Raw genomic sequence first — 20625 nt, 5'->3', positions numbered from 1 at the left:
GAGAAAAAAGGCATGGGGATTTTCACTTTTTTTCTTTTTTTTTTGACCACAAAATCAGTCATTTATAACTCTATAACACAAAAGGTGTCTTGCAAAGCTGAAATTGTATGCCCAGCACTACTGCCTTAAAGGGCATAAAGTCTTCCAACCAAGTGGGAGGAGCTGTATTCTCTATGGTATTCATTTAAAAAGCCTTTCCTTCAATTCAAAACAAAAATGTTTCAGATCTCTATCAGGCTTCAAAGCCTTTTAATAAACAGATCTATCTTTTAAATAATAAATTGTACAATATTTTTGGACCAGTGTACAAGAGAACGTGATGTTTGCTCGTTTTTTCACCCTAAAATGTTGAGAGATGGTTACATCAGTCTGGCTGCAGTTCTCTGGGTGAACTGTAGGTGGAGACAAACACAGGTCTAACACACTGCTGCAGCAATATTGGGAAACAAGCATGAAGGGACGCTTTAAGGTGACTCTGTCCGGACGTTTATGGTTTCATTTCCTCATTTTAATGACTAAAAAGTGTAAAAAGTGTTGTACAGCATGTACATGAAAGTTTTCCCCATGATGAAAGTTTAAATTAACAGCCTTGTATGCCTTTAAAAGATTATTCAAGAGTTTTAAATATTTCTAATCAGTGTTGTGTTCATCTGGGAGAATACCAGAAAAACAGATTTCTAATAAAAAAAAAATGATTTCTTTTATTTTTGGGGGCTCTGACCTTTAAAAAACTCATTAAGGGCGCACTCTAGTGGTTGTCTCCTGGTAAAGCAGCGGCATCAAACTGTTGGGAGTTTGTTGCGCCGAATGAGAGACAAGTGAAGCTCATTAAACTGATCTTATAAAGGTAAGATGAGTTAAGATCTTCTCATGCTGGAAAGCTGTGGTTTTTTGATGTTTACAGGAGTCCCACAAAGAAAAAACTCATTCACAAGAGAGAGTGGACTGCTGTTCGCTGTGGCTGTGTGTTTTTATGCGGAGTGTGCGCCACTTGAATACTTATAGATTTTTTTACGAGTTTATTTAAAAGTATAAAATTATTTAGTAGCGCCAAAGTCCAAAATCTAATTGGACGACTGTTACTTAGCTCTGTGATGACGTTCCTGTGTGATCAGCAGCTGTCCAATCACGTCTCCCGCTCTGGCACGTTGTGTAAGCGTCGTTAAATCTACAAATAGCAGTGTTTGAATTAAGAGTTGAAGGCAGAGAATAAAGAATGAAAGATTATAAGATAACACAAATCAGGAATTCATCTCGAAATGCCGAAAGGTAGAAAGTAGGCATTCGAGCTGCACGTGCATACTGCATCCAAAGGTCAAGAACAAGGTGTTAGGGTCAAAAGTAATAATGAAAAAAAAAAACAGCATGTATGAGAAACCCTTATGTTTCCATAGCAAATTGTCAAACCAAGCCAAATCTTTATCAATTCAATAATTGATAATTTGTGCAATTTCCTGTTAGAGGACAATGAGGAATTCATATTTTCAGCATGACAAATAGAACTGAAGATCCACGATGTTGTTTTTTCTTATAAACAGTTATTGAACAATGGAACTTAAATTTAATCCAGTAACAAAGATAGAGTTCATCTGTACTGCCAGTGTGGGTTTGCGCCCAGAGTCCAAAGAGATGCTTGTTAGGTAAAATGGTGGTTGTAAATTCTGAGTGTGATTGTTTTTCTGTCTGTGTGTTAGCTCTGTGATGCACTGCCCTATACGCATACCTTAAACAGGTTTCTGCCCTTCTGAAAGATGAAAGTCACAGAGCTTTATGTTTTACTTGGTTCCCAAAAGCATTCTCTGAAGTTTCTCTGAAAACTTTTTTAAAATGATCACTAAAAGTGATCGTGTTGATAAAACACGATGCTGTAACATCATTAAAACATTTTTGGTGGCAGGTTATTTAAATGAATGCAGGCTGACCCCTGCTGACAGCACAGAAAGAACCCAGCTGCCCAACAGTCTCAGACCCAGTCAACAAGTCAAGTCTTAAATTGAGGTTTTATAAAATACAATATGTGTCAGGTTGACTATAAATTTGATCACCAAATTCAGTGAAAATCCATACGGAAGCTTGTTTCTGACACTGAATCTTGATGTATTTACTTAAAGAAGTCCAAATTATGGGTTATAATCTCAAAAATGGATTTAGGGTCAGGTTTGGTCTTAGACTTATCATCTGAAATTCTCAGAAAATGTTCTGCCATCTCCGAAAAAGTGGGAAAGTAATGCTGTGAGAAGGTTTCAGATATCGGCTATCATGCTGTCACATGATAACCACCTCAAGGTAAATGCTAGGATTTTATGAACAGATTAATATTTCCTTTAAAAACAAAAGACAAAGAGAACACGAGTGTGGCTTTAGCCTGTGTGTATTTTAATGACCGATGCAGAGGACGTCATGTCAGACCCAGAGGTGGAACGATAAAGCAAAAACTACAGTTAACAGTGGGATCAGGGTCACCTGGAGCTTGGCACATACAGCAATGAGAGATTCAACTTAAAAACACACAACTTAAAAGACACACACGCACATTTGCTCTAGAATCACCTACAACACACTAAGAGAAACAACGCAGCCCATTTGCAACACATATCCTTCGAATTGTCCTTTTTTTCCCCTAAATGCACAAAAAACATGCGTATGTGTGCATGTAACCACAAAAGTGACACAAACACACATGCACTGCAGATATCGTCTTACACCCAGACTTCACGTTTCATGTTTTTTTTTGTTGTTGCTAGTTTTTTTTCCATATAAACCAATCTCACCAAACAAATCAAAACATGGCGCCGACACGAGACGTAAGAGCGACGTCCGATAGCATACATTTGGTTCTAAGGCAATATTGTAGTTCCATAGGACTAGTGCTGTTGATTGCAGAGTGCTGTTTGCACGCTGTCTCCATTTGAAAGCCTTCATTCAGTCTTTCAGTGTATTCTTTATTTTTAGCACCATGGGAATCTCTCCTTCAGTCACTGACTTTCAAGAGACAGCTGTGTAAAATATTCCCTTCTGCTATCCACTGGGGAAGAAGAAGAAAAAAGAAAATCACATGTTCACTGTGGAGGAAGGGCAACTGGACACACCCACAACTTACAGTGAGGCTTAACATTAACATCACACATCGTTTTGGAAGTCTTTATTTGCATTTAATATTCTTTATTTTCTTTTTATTCCACAATCTGCATAAGCTGTAAGCAAGAAAAACAACAAAAAGGGCAAAGGGCAGACTCGAGCCTCTTTGTTCTCCCCCCCCCCCACACACACACACACGCACACACACAGTAAACACAATGAGTTTTACAATACAAAGACATGGAATAAAATAATCTGCAGCCGTTCTGAGCTGGGCTGAAGAGACCAGTTCCCAGGCCTCAAAGGCAATAAAAATGTTTGTCAGCAGTTTGTCGTGGGTTACTGTGGGTGGTAAGCAGCCGTCTGATCACAGTACGTCGCACGGTTCCAGACTCTGGACTCCCTCCTCGGATGCATTTTTAAGGTCTTTAGTTTCTTTGGCATCCGTGGTTTATATCTCCGAATATGAAACTAGTGTTTGTGCTTTTTATTTGCATTTGTTCAGCTCCGGGTATCTCAGTGAATCTATATGGATCTCCTGCAACCCTGTCGTCCTGTACTGATCACATAGCTTTGATGTGCGGTAACAAAACCATCTCCTCCGTGAAAACAGCTCGCGCGGTCATCAGCGCAATCCCCCAAGTGTTTGCTGATAAGTCTCGATGTTTTTCCTCGTCTCATCTCGGAGTGCAGTGACCTGTGTGGAGCCACAGAGGGAGACAGATATCCACAGAAGAGTCATCTTCTTCTCATAGCTGGCCAAGAGGGGACGAGCTGTACTTTTCTCATTGCCGTGGTGAAGGTCAGGGTAACAGTGGCTGGGGCTGCACAGAGGTCAGAGGTTACGGGCTACAACTGTAGTCATTTCCTGGTGTGAAGGTTCTCCTGGAACTTGGTGCTCGTGTAGAGGATGTGGAAGCCCTTCTTGCTTATTGTGTCGTCGCTATGGAAACGGATCAGCATAGCATCTCCAGGTGAGTAAATCCCCTCTCTAGGCTGAGGAAGGGACAACAGACACACAGTGAAGATTGCTTTTATATATTTCAGGATACAGAACTATGCAAAAGGTTTGATCCACGTCTTGACTAATTTCTATATATTTTGCTTCCAAGCAGCCAGACTTTCTTCTGCTTTTCTAAAGTGCTTTTAAGCAACACTTCTCCAAGCTTTCTGAAGGTCTTTTAAAGTTTTTTTTTTTTGGGGGGGGGGGGGGGTTGGACATTGGCTGCTTTTTCACAAATTTTCATAATGATGTTGTTTTTGTTTGTTAAGCCACTAACACTGACCTATGAATCATCCAAGCATTAAAAAATACCTTCTCAATGGATGAAACAGTGTTGTATATACACAAAACAGATAACTTAGCAAAGAAAAAGTCTTAAATCGTAAATTTAGGCAATTTGTTATGAGCAACCTGTTTGTTGAATTTATAAAATATGGCACAGATAAGACAGTTTGACATATATAAAAGAGTATTTTTGCACCAACAAGGGCTGTTTGCTGAAAACGTGGCATATCTTGGCATTATGTACAGAAAGTCACGCCCTTAAGATCTAGCTGCTATTCACTGAAGCTTCATCAAAAATGGTGTGGGCCTTTCTTAAACAAGGGAAACAGAAGTAAAAGGCTGAGGTATGTCAAACATCCAAAGAACTGGACTGTGAATCAGTGAATCCAAATTAAAATTTTTGGTTCAAATTGTTGTTAATACGTATGGAGGTGATTAAAATAGAGGTACCACACAGTGAATGTCTGCTATCATGGTTTGTGGTAACATGTCAGCCAGTGGTGTTGGGGATGGTGTCAAAATTGATGAAATTATGAATGCAGTAATGTATCGTCACACTTGGATCCACCATGCAATATCATCTGGACATTGTCTGATTGGTAGACAGCTTCATTTTTAGCATGACAATGATCTCAAACACACTGCCAATGCAGTAAAAGCATATCTGGATAGAAAAACACACAATGTAACACTATCATGGACTGGCTTCCCCACCATTACTGAAGCAGTGTGGGATCATCCAAAGAGGAGCTCTGACTGTCCTTCAAGAAGCCTGGAGAATTATTCCTGAAGACTACTTAAAGAAATGACAAGGAAGCTGCCGTTCAGGCTATGTTGAAGAATAAAAGTGGACTTTCAAGCTCATCAAAACTGCCTTATATACAGCCTTTCCTATGTATGTTTGCACATTTCAATAAATCGTGAACGCTGCAAAAGTTAACATTGCAAAGTAATACAATGCACATTTATAAAACTAGTTAAAGCTTCACTGACTCAAAGTGCCAAAGCAAACTCATGTCTAACCTGAAGTGTTTCATTGTCGACCACTAAAACATGTGGCGAGTCCTCCACAAGTCTTTCAAGTTTACAGAACTCAGAGACGTCCCTGAAAATAACGGTGACTCACCCCTGAACCGCAGAAGCGTCCCAGTCGGTGTGAGTTGGCATCATACCCATTATAGAGCTCGATGTAGTCATAACCACAGTCGGCCTCCTCCTCCACCTCAAATGTAATGAAGCTGAGCTCGATGCCGTAGCCCTGTTCTGCCGTCAGCAGCCACTCGCAGTCAGTGTGACCCGGATAATTGTTGTCTCCGAACTGGGAGTGGGAGTAAAGGTTCTTCTGATGAGCTTCTGCTTTCAGCCGACCTCCACACTCTAAAGAGGCACAAAGAAAGAAAAAAGTATGAAAAAAATGGTTTTTGGGGCACTTTTTGTTCTTCCCAGCAGTGAAGAACTAAAGTCAGATTTCATGACGGGTTATTTCAGCATGCACGTGCTGTTAAAGACCACTAGAGGGGGACATTGCTCCTAACTTCAATTAATTACGCTGATGACTTTGAGTGATGCTCTCGACAGATATGGTCTTGCAGTGTTCCAAGAACAGACTTAAAAAATCGACTTTATTTACTACATAAGGATATTTATATGACCACAGACCTGTTGAGTGTGAAGCTTGGAAACCCTTCCTTTGCACTGAGGCGTCAGAAATGAAGCGTAGGTACATCTTGTTGCCAGTGGACACCAGCGACTCCGGGATCTTACTGCCACACAGACGACCCAAGATGGTGGCTGTGTCACTGTCCCCGTCGAACGCCTCCAGATGGTCATAGGCACATTCCTGATGCTGCTCGATCTCAAACTCATTAAAGGTCTGAAAAGAAGGAAGCGGGGAGAATGGCAGAGACGGAGAATGAATGAATGAGTGGGTGTTAAGACAAGAACCTTTGAGGAGCTACCAGAGATACTTAAAAGGATACTTCCGATATTCACAAAAGTGCTAAGAGCGACCTTTATACAAGTTGGCGTCGACACAGTTCTCTATTGATCAAATCACGAACTTACACATGTATCTGCATGATTGGCTGGCAGGTGACAAGCAATTCAAGTTTTTAATTCTAAAAACCATGTAAGTTGTCACTCTGAGGGTTTTACAGTTCTGAGTGATGGTAGCATGGTTATGGTGTCATATGCTAGATCATGGATGTCCAACTCGTTTTACATTATAGGCCGTTTTGATCTCATGTGGGCCAGACCAGTGAAAATCCTCTTTTGCCTGGTGTGTAGAAGTTTTTCCATATGATAAAGACAAGCTATTAAGATATCTTTATCTTAATATCTTATTTCAACCTTACCTAACTTGGCATTTGTGTATGGACAGCAAAGGAAGAATTTCATTGCACAGAGAAATGCTATTTCTTCTGTACACATGACAATAAACACTTTGAATCTTGAAAGAAATGCTGCTGTGATAAAAGAAAGAAATCTGTCAGCACATCTCTTAAACTGTAAGAAATTAAGGTGTAAACTTTTAGATAAAGTTCTGGTCGTTGCCCAGACTGTTTGGTAAATTTAAAACAGAACATTTTTGTTAATGCACAGATTATGTCCTATTTTTTTCACCGTGGATCTACTTTTCTGTCATTTAATTTTTTATCTACTACTTAATTACTTTGGTAGAGTATGAATGGGGCATTTGGGAGGTCTTTATCAATACAAAAAGCTGTTAAAGTAAAAAGTCCAAAATGTATGTGCTTCTTCATGTTTTCCAAAGCTGCTCAGTGCACTTGACTGGAGTCTGTGTTGGGCTGATTCTGCCCCTGGGCCTTATGTTTGTCACCCTGTTTGGTCAAGAAAACTACATCTATAGCTCTTGATTTAACTACATCTTTGCTGAATTTCATTTTGCTGCTTTCGCTCTCTCTCTTGTCCCTTTGTTTTCAATATGTTTCTGCTATCCAGTGAAGGCAACATGCTCCGAAAAATCTATAAATATGCAAGAACCCTTTCGTAAAGATGCTGCACTACTAATCTAATCTCTCTTTTCCTGAATTTGTATCATCCTGGCAACAGGCAGGCATTCTGAGGGCCCTCACCGGTCTCTCTGAGCGACATTAGTTGGAGAACGGCACGAATAAAATCCCTAAAGTTGTTCAAGTCACTTTTCCATCTCACTTCTTCATCCAGGTGCTGTTGAAGGAAAGGGCTTAACTTTATCTGCTTGCTTGGCTCCGTAAAGCAGATTAAATTTGTCCATGTGAGGCACGAAAAGCAGAACTCGGAGATCAATAAGCTTGTAGGTACGAAAAATATTTCTGTAGTGTTTACAAAGTCTGAAAACGTGAGGGCTTTATTATTTTAAAGAATTATTTATAGAACTCAGGAATGTAGACAACATGTGCAAGCTGAAGGAAAAAATAAACACAAAGAAGAGCAGACTGAAGGAAGAGAATGGATTATTTCCAAATGTATTGTGTGTTTTTATGAAGAAATATCTTCACGGTAAGTTTTTCATTAAGCATCAAATAATTTTTTAAACAAAGAGAGGTAAACATGAGTTAATGTAGCTGCAATGGAAATGCATTACTGCACTGTTATTGGGTTCTAATTAAGCATGAGATACCCAAATTCCGTCCCCAATGAGCTAACTGCCTGCCTGTCAGGGGCATGCTTAAAGCTTCCCAAACATCCCTGGTCAATAGTACTGTCAGTCTAAGAAATCCCAAAGCAAAGTGAAGTTATTAGAGAGTAATTAAAATAGCTGAGGCCACAATACAAAAGAAAATACACACTGTCTCCTCAACCCCATATTTATTTCTGATTTCATTTTCTTTCTCCCATTTGTGGCAGATTAAAAATAATTCCTGTCATTGTCCGTGCTGCATGATATATTACACTGGGTTGTTTTTTTTTAATGAAAGACGCAGGATGCTGCATATCACGTTTAGGCTGTTAATCTATCAGTCTGTCGGCTATCTTTCCAAACATTCCTTCATCAAACGTCAATCACCGATACGATCTCGTTTTAGAAAACAAACGTTATTTTCTTTCTGAGCGTCAGAGAAGAAACCCCCGGCCCATGCAATGCCTCCACGCGGACAAGCATGTACACAGTGTCACGATTTATAATCCAACCATGTCACCGTGAGCTGAGTCATAACACCTTGCAGGCCTCGCTCCCACACAGTCACACACTTGATTGGCTCTGTCATGTCACCATAACCATCACAACACTCTGATTTCTTTTTCTTCTTTTTTTCCATAAACCAACTGAGTTGAAGCAGAAAGGAGGGTGAAGGTGGGCTGATGCGTGGATTTCATTACACAGATGGGAAGTGTTTGATTCTGAGGTCGTGATGGCTTCCAGATGTTTCTAACCATACCTCAAGCGAGACACTGGTTTGATGGTCTGACTTGAGCCGTGTACTACATCCAAGCAAGTCGTGTGTGTGTGTGTGCCAGACAGAGTGAGGAATAATTAAATTATCCTAATGCCACGTTCAGATTTCTGGCATTTTATATGGAGAAAGAGAGCACCCCTATTTATTATATGCACACATTTGTACTCATGTCTTTGTGCATACTCACTGAAATGCATATATCTTTATTGAAAAGAGAGTTTACTAACATACAACTACAAAAAAACTCCTCAAAATCTAGCATAAGGGGAATACATCGGTTTGATTTTGGTGTGATCTCTCTCTTTACCCATGCATAACCTTAGCCCTTACCCTGCTTCTAAGCTGACTGTAACACTAAATCAAATGAATTTTAATACCTGACCTAATTCACCCCCCCTAAAAAAAACAAAAACAAAAGTGCCCTCACTCCTCAAGTCTAAAATTTAAAACTGGTCCTCACAGATATATGTAAAGCTAAAGTGCACAAAACAACAAGTAATATTAAAAACATAAAGACAAAGGAGTGTGTATTTAGTATCATTTGAATCACACAAAGTTACAAAGTTACATTCAAAACGGGAGCAAAACCTCGTAACTGTGCTATCGCAGATGATGATGTAATGTGTTTTGGTTACATAAGCGGTCATTAGAGATTATCAAAAACTAAATGACGATGGATGACAGTTTTGATAACAAGCCCATATTGTGGCTGCAGAGTAGGAAGTAAGGTGAAGAGCCAAACGTATAATGCATCCTTTCAACAGTGTGTGTGTGTGTGTGTGTTGGATAGAGAGAGACACATGCATGGGAACATGACTTTAGGAGGATTATCTAAAGCAGCGGTCCCCAACCTTTCTTGCGCCACGGACCGGTTTGTGCCCGACAATATTTTCACGGACCGGCCTTTAAGGAGTCGCAGCTAAATACAACAAAATAAAACTAGTACCGGTACCGAAAAAAGAAGATGTATTCATAACACACGTGAAAAAATCCAGGAAAACCAAGTTAACGAAAAAAACAATAACAAAATAATGCTAAAAACCGCTAAAAACCCTGTAAACCATACATTTCACACCCGAACCTCAATTCTCGCGGCCCGGTACCAAATGACTCACGGACCGGTACCGGTCCGTGGCCCGGGGGTTGGGGACCGCTGATCTAAAGCATCCTGTGTAAATGTGAGCATGTGAGTGATTTCATTCTTCTGTATTTTTTTATTATCATTATTTTTTCTTTGAAACCAACCTCTGGAGCTGAAACATGAAGCCAACACAAGGATTGTTTGAAAAGTTAGTCAATCCACACAGACCTTCCGATAAAAAGCCCAGCATCTACATTACATCTGAAATAAACAGTTTTATCCCCCATTTAAATTGCATTAAGACTTCAAATTATCCATGATTAAAAGAGTGGCTGGTTTGGTGAGGGCGGCTGACATAGACGGCTGTACTGTAGCTGGCAGAGGTCTGCTAGTCACAGAACTGGACTATTGCTGTAGCATGTAGCAGGTTCCTGTGTCTGTTTTGTGCACCCATGCAGTGGATGAGCCTTGCTAGACAAGCTTGCTAGCATTAGCTGATAACACAGGTACTCTACCCCGTTCTTTAAATATGCTCACGGCAGTGTTTTTATACGAGAATATCGGTGACGCAGTAGCTCATCTGGCTCATAATCAATCACAATTCACAGGTTATTGCCTCAAAAATAACAAATGTGACCTTGACCTTGAGCACAGACTGCGTGAAGACCTGTTAGGACAGAGGTAATAAACTCATTTGCATTACATTTTACATTGTAGGTGTCGTGCTTTGATCTCTGGTGGGCCGGCCAGTGAAACTCCCCTTTCTGTCAGTGCAATGAAATTTTTACTTAAGATCTTAAGATCTTAAGATATAAGATAAAGAAGTGCAATTTCAACAATGCATTCATTCTCTTCCTCTCATCCTTGGAGCGTTGGAGGGGCCTGGAGACGGGATAGACCCTGGACAGGTCTTCAGTCTGATGCAGGGCTAACACAGAGACAGACAACCATTCACATCTATGGGCTAATTTAGAATCACCAATTAACCTAACCCCAATAACCACATGTCTTTGGACATGGAAGGAAGCCAGACTACCCGCAGAGAACCCATGCAAACACGGGGAGAACATGCAAGCTTCTTGTAAAACAAGAAAGACTCTCCAGGTGGGAGAGTCAAACTGAGGAACTTCTTGCTGCAAGGCAACAGTGCTAACCACACCACTATGCTGCCTCACAATGTCAACAATTTATCTCTGTTTTTTTTTCTACATAAGAACACAACGTCAGATTAAACTGTGAAAAATAAAGGTGTAAAATTATAGAGAAATTCCTGTAGCTCATAGTACGTATAAAACAGTTTTTGTTATTTTACAGAAAATGTCTCTTTTGCACCGTAGACTCATAGTAGTTCTAGAGTAGATGGTGAAAAAAGAAGAACTTTTCTGCAATCTAATTGTTTAATTTGGTGTAGTATGAATGGCCATGGAGGATGACTTTATCAGTAGTAAAAGCTGTAAAACTACAATAAAAAGTCCAACATGTATGCCGGCATTCACATTTTCAGTCATTCAGTGGGCCAGATTGGAGTCTAGTGTCAGTCCGATTCTGGCCACTGAACCTTATCTTTGACACCCCTGTGTTAGGTGGTTATTTTGTATAAATATGATTAAATTCTGACCAGTACTGTAGGAGTACTGATTCAGAACACAACTCCACAAACCAATTAGAGGCCAGGCTGCTCCCCCTGTTATTTAGTCCCTTGTGAGAACAAATGTGAGCTCTGCACTTATGACGTTCATACCTTTAGAAAGTAAAAGTAGTAGTCTAACAGTCAACTAACAGAAACTTACTTGAAGACTGCAATAATTAACAGATTAAAGCCATTCTTTAATCTTAAATGTCACTACAACTCAAACCAATTTTGGCTTCATAATTGAGAAGTCTTACTAATACTCGTAACAAGTGACAATACATATTATGGTTTATCTTTGGTGGACTGCGCTATTTTCTGAACTTTCTGAAATGTATAAACTAAATTATTAATATATTTAAGAGACAGTTACAAGTAATCATCTTTTTGCAACATTTCTTGGACAAACAGTGGAAGCAGTCATGATGTAAAGTAAGGTTATGTCTTGTTCACAGCATCATCTCAACATGTTTTAGTTGACCTGTGTTGTGCTTTATTACGTTCTTAAATAAAATGTTTGGTCAAGATGAACATTTTTAGAAGCTGAAGACAAACATCAGCTGTCATTTTATCCTCTGAAGTGAAAACCCCCCCCAAAGATTGTATGTCATCGCTGGTTTTCTGTTTTGTTGTTCTGACATGACTTATTCAATTCAGGGGGCTGAAAAGGCGTGGGTACACCCTGGATAGGTCGCAGGTCTGTTGCGTGGCTAATGCAGAGAGACAGAACTAATCACACCTATGGGCAATTAAGAATCATCAGTTGACCCCACAAACTGCATGTCTGTGGACCGTGGGAGAAAGCCAGAGTACCCAGAGAGAACCCATGCAAGCATGAGGAGAAACGCAAACTCCACACAGAAAGACCATTATCATTGCCCCTGTCATCACCTCCATCAAGCAACAGTTCAGAGTTAGATATTCTCCCTTTAAATGACTTCCTAAACTGCCAAGGACCAAATAACCATTCAGATTTGTCTTGGAGCTAAAACTATGCTTAGCTTGCAATTCTCACATCATCTTCTCTAGAGAGGCAACACTGAAATGTCTGAGTTTCTGCAGCAGAAACAAACACTTCACTAAATGGTACTGGAGCTCAATTTTAATGGTGTCTTATAAATACATACATGTGCACCAAATTAGAAAATACGCAAAAGACTTTGCATGTGTGTGTGTGTAGGCAGCACACACGCATACACAGGCGTAGAAAGGCACACTGACACAGATGGCCACTGCCCAAGGCCTTTCTCTAATGCATGAGCACTGACTCACAGTTAGCCCAAATATACAAACATGTACTTTCTCCCTCATTCACATTTGGGTTTCATAAGTGGAACACGAAAGGAGAAGACTGTGTAGCAAGAGGAGAAGCCAAGCCAAGGCTTTACCATACAAGATGACCCCACAGACAGAACGGTGCGTCGTTACAGTGGGGTGGCATTCCTGTGATTTCCAGGAAAAACACACAGAGAAAGAAAAGCCTGACAATATTGAACCAGCTTTTACGTGATGCACACTTACAATTTTGACTCTGTGTCCCGGTGTGGCTGTGATGTCCCAGGTGCACTCTTTCCGGCTGGGGTACTTGTCTGGCCAGTTTGGGCTGCTCAGGGTCCCACTGGGACTGTGGATCTTATGCTCACACTCGGCTGGAGACACACACACACACACACACACACACACACACACACACACACACACACACACACACACAAGAGCACACACAGAGAGGAAGTTTAAAAATCATGGCTGCACAGGAAAAGGTCAGAGGAAATGGAAAAGGAACAGGAAGGAGAGAAACACAAGAACTAAATGAGAGAAGAAGATTTCAAAGAAGCACATCCTGGTGACAAGTTCAGAGTGGGTTTCACTTGAAATTGGCAGCAAGCTTTGCACAAACACTGCAGTGGGACCTTTGCACTTTCTATACTGTATCGGCATACAGAACTGCTTAAAGAACTGAAAAGCTTACACCTAAACAGCAACATGATAGAGCATGTCTCTTTAAAACTGTAGTGGTAACAGAATAGCTGAGTAGATATATATATATATGTACACTATTTATTTGTATACAGTAATTAAAGTAAGAACCATATCATTATTTTGGATTTGGGAGAGGAGGTGGGCCTGAATGCTTTCTATATGGATTCAGTGAGTTTAGACTGACAAATAGTGTACATTTGTGTAACCATACCTGCACATGTAACATTCAGAGTCTGTTAAAGATTGAATGCTTTTCTAAACACCATTGCATTCATTGGAGAAGTATCAAACTCAGTGGTTTTTGTTTTTATTCCTGACGACTACTCTGTCATTTGACCCACTTTCTTTGATTTTAAGGCTTTGTCAGCTCCACCTACTCATTACATTATAGAAAATCGTACTCAGCAGTCAGCTCTTTGTTGCCACAGAATCTCAGAAAGCGCACTGAAAAATATCAGCTGCACTTCATTTGTCACTGATGGACGAGTCTGGAAACACACAGGAGCTGTTTGTTAACACTGACTACTTTCCTCCTGGAGTCTGTCTCAGGTTAAAGCCGTCCAGAGCAGCCCACACACAGTCACACATGGCATTTTCATGCATTCGAGACAAATGCTATGGCTTTATGAAGGTGCGGGGAGGCAAAAGGCATGCACACGACAAAGACGATGTGTTTGAAGGTGATGGCTTTTATTTCTCAGGAAAACCAAATTCATGTACAGCATGAAATGGCATCCACAAGAACAACACGTGAGTCTGAAAAAGCTTTTTTTTTCTAGCATGCAAAGTATCACATACAGATGTCAAAATCTCCACACAGTTTTGTTTTTACAGAAGAGTGTAACATCTCATGTTACAGATAGAGCCATGGGTACAATCTGATCGAGTTGCTGGTAAAAACTAACAGTTTCAAAGTCATTGCAAGAGTTTAAAATGAGATCCCTGAGACTTTAAAGGATGCTGTGTGTCATTTTTTATATTTCCCACTGGTGTGAAAAGCCATAAAGGTGAGTAACAATTATGCTTAATGATGAATCCAGGGTGTAACAACAATTGCTGAAATCTTCTCAAACAAGCCGAAGCTCATGTATGTATATAAACAGGGGCACAGGCCGCGTGACGGGAATATGAATTAGTGTGACACGGCAAGGCTCGCTTACACTGGTGTTGTGCACATATAAACACACGTGTACACACAGGAAGACAACGCTACACGCAAAGCTTTCAAGGTCCCAGATGTTTGAAACACAAGTCTTTTTATGAGCATCACGGGGAGTCTTTAGTGAGGTGTGTATGTCAGTGCTGATGTTGTGAGTGTGTGTGTGTCTACGTGTTCAAAAGTTCAACTTCAAAGAGCTGTGTATAATATGTCCATTCAGCAGGGTGTGTGTGTGTGTGTTTGTGCGAGTGTGTGTGTGTGAAAGTGCAAATAACTTTTAATAAATAATGTTTTCTGTCAAACTAAAACTTTTTTCCACCCTTTGTCTGTTTTTCACACACATCAGAGTGAACAGAGTTTTAGAGACTGCCAACTGGTTTTTAGGTCATCTGAGAAAAGTTCAAGAGTATCAAGTCGTTTAGAGTGGAGCATCTCCTGAAGTTAATCCCCTTCATATAATTTATAATGTCACAGTTTTGCAGGACATTTCTGTGGTAATTAATTTGGACTTGGTGTGTTGCTGTTTCAGGAATGTCCTTTAAGAACAGTCCAAGTTAGGTCTGATGACTTTCAGTGTAAGCCAACTGCCCTTCAGGGCCAGTAAATGTCAATGTGAAAGCTGTTTCTTTTTTAGTCTCACTACACAAAATAAATACTCTTAATATATAATTAAGTTTTTAATTTTTGCTGATGTTGTCCTAAAACTCCCTGGTAGAGGGTTGTGTTTATTGTTCCAGGATCGGACATATCAAGTCAATCAGATGAACACTTGACACTTTCTGATTTAAAAGCTGAGACTTATAAACCTAAAGAAAGACTGTGTGCAACTTAAAGAAGCAGTTCACCCCAAAACTGAACGCACAGTCACATTAAAAAGAAAGTATAGTCTCTGTCAGTTCTACAGTTTTACATATCAGGACATTTTAAAAAATTAATTTAAAATAAGAATTTTAAAAAGTTATCTTGACTTTAGCAGCTCTTAGAATGAGGTAAATACAACCTGAGATGAACAACAATGCATGGCATATGACACTGTTTATTTAACAGAAACAGTGCGTGAAAGACAAAGTGCACCCCGTCATTCCTTAGCTAGGAGAACCACCTTAGCTGGTGGTAACTTTATCAGTCTCTCACATCATCTCACATCATGTGATGACTCCTTCTGCATTTTGTCTCAGTTTTTGTTAAAGAAATAGTAACATTGTGTAATATGTCATGTTTTGAAGTTCACCTGAGGATGTATTTACCTAATTTTAAGACCTGTTGAGGACTAATTTATTCTTAATATGTCCTGATATATAAAACTTTAAACTTCCATTTTGCCTGTAGTGCTATTTATTTGTCTGCATTGTTTTGGTCTGAGCAGGTTCACCCAGCACCTATTTTCTTTCTGTCTGCCAAGCTTTTCACTACCCAGGAGGAAGAATGCCTCTACCTGTCCCGAGACTCATGCGAGTGACAGCGTGACAGGATGTAAATACTGATGGCGTCTCCCCTCAGCTGAGCTTTAACGTTAGCTAGCTGCATGCCTTCTTTGGTTGGTGGGTGTAGTTTGACAGAAAGAAAGCAAGGTCATGATTTCAGGAAAAAGACATTCCTGCGGAGTTTTTCAATTTCCTTTTTCACTGGGGCGCACTCCAAGGCAAATGCCATAAGGTTTTATTATATTCAGGATATGGCAGACATTTCTACAGTGGACATCCCAGAAATTGGACAACTCTCACTTGAACAGTTTAGATGAATAAATAGCGCCACAGGCCAGAGGATTTTGGGGTGAACTGTCCCTTTAATCTATATGAAAAAATATAAGCCAAAGAAAAAAAAACTCCCTCAAATGTAAAGCCTGCTATCATGTGGATGTGTGTGGACAGCGTGTGATGGATGATGGCTATTCTTATGAATGAGCAGATGCTTGTGTTGATGCGCGACAGCATGCACGTGTGCTCCGGTGCTTTTATGCCAGTGTGTGTGTGGGTGTGAATGCACATGAAACCCACCTTCCTTACAGTCATGTTTGTTCTCATGCAACACGAAGCCATGGCGACAATGACACACGTAGGAGCCCACCGTGTTGATGCACTCGTGTTGGCAGCCGCCGTTGTCCTTGCTGCACTCGTCTTTGTCTATGAGGGACACACATGCAACACGTCAGTGATGTGGAAACATCAGAGAGATGAGATGGTGGGAAGGGAGAGAAACAAAAGAGGACAGTAATGAGGTGCGGGTGCAGTTGAAAAGGAGAAAATGAAGACAAGTTAAACATTTTATTGCAAGGCTGAGAGTTAAAGCCCAGCAGGATGATCAAGTGAGCCATCCCGGCTTTGAACGCTCTCTGCAGCTTACTTTTTTTTTTTTTTTTACTACAGTAACAGCTGGAGATCAATAAAGGAGAAGTTACTCAAAAAGGCAAAAGTTTGCATTGATTGCCACGGAGAAGAATATCTAACAAAAGAAAACAAAAAACTTTCTGAAGTTTGTTAGTTTGTGTAAGTCTGTTGTGTTGCAATCGTCTACGTTCAGGTCACAGCAGCTGTCTTATTTAGGTTGACTGAATTTTTATTTATTCTTTGTGTTTATTTTGAAAGTATTACTTCCCTTGTGTGTCCCAATGTGTTGTTTTGCTTCCTCAGCTGTCCCTACTTTGTGATCCAATAACTTGTCCCTGATTAGTTTCATCTGTTTCTTGTTAACATACCCTGCTTGTGTATCTTGTTTGTGTACTTGTTTTAGTCTGGGGCCCAGTTGCAGTCCAGCCCCTGTAACCTCTCTCTTTGTTATGAGTGTAACACAGACTGAAAGCACGCGTGGCTGCTGAAGGGTCTCTTAATTAATGGGTAGGGTAGAACCACAGGAGTAAGCTTTGGGATGCACTTGGCTTTCTCTAATGATGGAAGGAACTTCAGACCATCTGCAGTGATTTATACAGCTATCAGATGGAAGTAATAACATCATGTCCATAACTTTCAACATGCATACACTCTAATGAACAGTCTCTGTTTATGTTATTCGTATTTTAGTGTAGAGAGCCAGAATATCAACCAAAAATCCAGAAAAAAAACACATTACATGAAATGTATAAACTGATTTGCATGTCATTGAGTAAAATAAGTATTTGAATCAAAACAGTCTGAATTCTGGCTCCCACAAATTGGCTGTGTGTCCATGTGGCACACAAATTACAAGATTGTAGACCTGCACAAGGCATAGTGAGCTACAACACCATCCGCAAGACGCTTGGTGAGAAGTTGACTACTAGTGTAAATATTAGGAAATGGAAGAAACATAAAATGACCATCAATTGCACTCGGTCTGGTGCTCAAGGCAAGATCTTGAATCACAGGGTTAGGATGATCATGAATAAGGTGGTAGATTTGGTAATTTGGTAATGACCTGAAGACCAAAGTCACCAAGAACACCACTATTAACACACTATACCGTGCAGCACCAATGGGGTCTCCCAACTCAAGAAGGCATATGTAGAGGTCTGTCTTAAGTTTGCCCGTGAACATCTAATGATTCAGAAAAGGCTTGGGGGAAAGTGTTGTCGTCAAATGAAATCAAAATCATACTCTTTGGTGTCAACTTCATCTGCCAAGTCGGAAAGAGGAGAAATGCTCTTTAGAGAACACCGTCCCCACAGTCAAGCATGGAGGAGGAAACATTATGGTTTTGTTTTTCTGCTAAGGGTACAGCAGGATTTCACTGCCTTGAGGGAACAATGAATGAACCTCCTTCCCTCAGCCAGAACACTGAAGATGGGTCGTGGTGTGTCATGACAGCATGACAACGACCCAAAAAATATCACCAAGGCAACAAAGGAGTGGCTAAAGAAGAAGCAAATGAATGTCATTCAGTGGTCTAGCAAGTCTCTTTTATGTAATGTGTTGTAATGTGTTTTTTCTACATTTTCAGCTGATATATCTCTCGCTGCATTAAATTGAAACTATAGTAAAAGCGAGAGAGAGTTCATTTCATTGGAAGTGAGCAAACTTGCAAATCCAGTGGGTGATCAAATAATTATTTGCCCAACTGCATATCATAAACTGTATGATTTTTTTTCAATTCATCATTCACTTTTGCTATGTGCTGATACATAAAAGATTTCATCATTCATCAACTGTATAGGGAATTGGTCAGAATCCAATAAAAACGTCTGTCTTAGTCACTTTTGGAACCTTTAAGCCTCTGTATTTATGTTTATACCCCACCATGGTACTTTACAATCCCATCATATACTACATAATTATGTTAGATTATTATTGGAGCTACATATTGGTTGCACTGAGTAAAAGACTCCATTAAATATGCAAAATATAAAAAAATATTCACAATGTTAATATAAATTAAAAAGTTTGTTTTATCATTCAATACACATTACCTCAAAATTCAGAGTGAACATGTGGTGACTTGCGAATGTTTTGGGAATCTGCTAGAATTTTAAAATAAGATTGTATAAGTTTGAACACCAAGTAAATGCGCATGCTACAGTATTGTTTAGTCTGTTCATCTTTTAGTCCATTGTTATGCGGTTGCTAGGTAACATGATGATGTTGATGAATATATCAAGCATCAATCAATTTGTTGCTATAAATTAGAAATTAGTTATTGTTGTGAAATGTCAATGATACAGTACCTTTAGGTTTTATAGATGCATAAAAGCTGCAAATGGATTATTTTATCCTCTTGGTAACTGGCAACATGATGACATCATAATGTCTGATATAGATGAGAACCTTCAGGGCTTAAGATGTACTTGTGTACCAATGTTGTTTGCACCACTCCCAATCATGTAAGAGAAGTTTTTAGGTAAACAGACACAGATTGTTTGTGTTATAGTAAAATGTTTGGCTTGGCGCAGAGTTTGATCAAATTGATCCGGTTGCAGGTTAAAGGTGGAAACGTTTTAAAGTCCAAAAACAAACTCACTTCCCAATCATTTTCTCTCCCTCATACTCAATTTGTGGTGTCCTCTAACCGCTTGGATTCACCACAGGATGGGCTGGGTGAGAAAAAAGACTTTGGTGAGGCTGAATCCCGGGTGGAGGCGGAAGAAGCAACGGAAGGTTCGCTCTGCTCGGGGTTGCCACGTTAAGCGCGGAGACAGAAAGAGGCAGAGGAGGTGAGGATGGATTGCAGACCGCACAGGAAGACAGAGGATGTATGGGGAGAGTGTGGGAGCACAGTGTGTTTGTGACTGAGCAAGAAACAGATTCCTATAAAGAGATGTGAGATTAGACACAGACGCCGAGTCTCACTTCAACTTTGGAGCTTGTGAATCAAACTAGATCTGCTTTTAATGAAACCACTAAATCCTCTCTCTCTCCCTCTCTCTTTCTCCGTGTGTGTTTGTCTGTGTCTGCTGTGGTATTACAGTGCTATTGTGGGCTCAGTCTCACCCTATCACAGGCTAAGAAGCTTTGCGGTCGATGCTACACAGTGTTCATTGTAGTTGTCTTCAGGTCAAGCACAAAATGTCCACACGCACGCACGGACAAACACACACGCACACACACACGCACACACACACACACACACACACACACACACACACACACACACACACACACACACACACACACACACACACACGGATCAGTAGTATGTGGGAGGCTGAGGGGACCTCCCTAAAGCTGCTGGCTGTTCACCAACCAAAAGCTATCCCTAAAAGCTTCTGACAGTAACTGAGCTACACAGCAGCTTTTAACACACAAGTACGCACATTATTCGTATCTGAGTAATTTCCTTCTGCAAGCCTGCCCCACTGAACTGTTTAGCTGTGTGTTAAAGGTGTGCTGCAGGTTAGTTGAATGCAGTTAACAGCTTTTCTTCCTCTGAAGTTTAAACTGTCCTGATTTTCTCTTCAAGTTTGCAGTAAATTGTTTGAGTAAAAAAGAGAAATCTGTATCATAACATCCAACAAATTTCTCCCTGAAACAGCAAGCGGGGAACATTTGTTGTATTTTTAGTTGAAAACCGGGCTGTGTCCCAATTTCATACTGTTTAAGT

At 40.2% G+C, this 20625-nt stretch overlaps 1 protein-coding gene across 1 annotated transcript in view; it reads right to left on the bottom strand.

Annotated features, from left to right (window-relative positions):
* Window positions 1–2355: 2355 nt before the first annotated feature.
* The window catches only part of tll1 (tolloid-like 1), a 56369-nt gene continuing 38099 nt past the window's right edge, over window positions 2356–20625 (bottom strand). Inside the window, exons 18-22 of the mRNA XM_084931721.1 lie at window positions 16617–16742; window positions 12999–13126; window positions 6026–6239; window positions 5493–5743; window positions 2356–4074 (exon numbers count right to left, since the gene is read on the bottom strand). Coding sequence (XP_084787847.1) covers window positions 3940–4074; window positions 5493–5743; window positions 6026–6239; window positions 12999–13126; window positions 16617–16742 — 854 coding nt within the window. The 3' untranslated portion in view covers window positions 2356–3939. The remainder of the gene's footprint in view (window positions 4075–5492; window positions 5744–6025; window positions 6240–12998; window positions 13127–16616; window positions 16743–20625) is intronic.

The sequence above is a fragment of the Perissodus microlepis genome, chromosome 6 (genome assembly GCF_051167445.1).
Source record: "Perissodus microlepis isolate ML-2025 ecotype Zambia chromosome 6, ASM5116744v1, whole genome shotgun sequence".
Classification (NCBI taxonomy): Eukaryota; Metazoa; Chordata; class Actinopteri; order Cichliformes; family Cichlidae; genus Perissodus; species Perissodus microlepis.
This window is presented reverse-complemented; position numbering and strand designations above follow the sequence as displayed.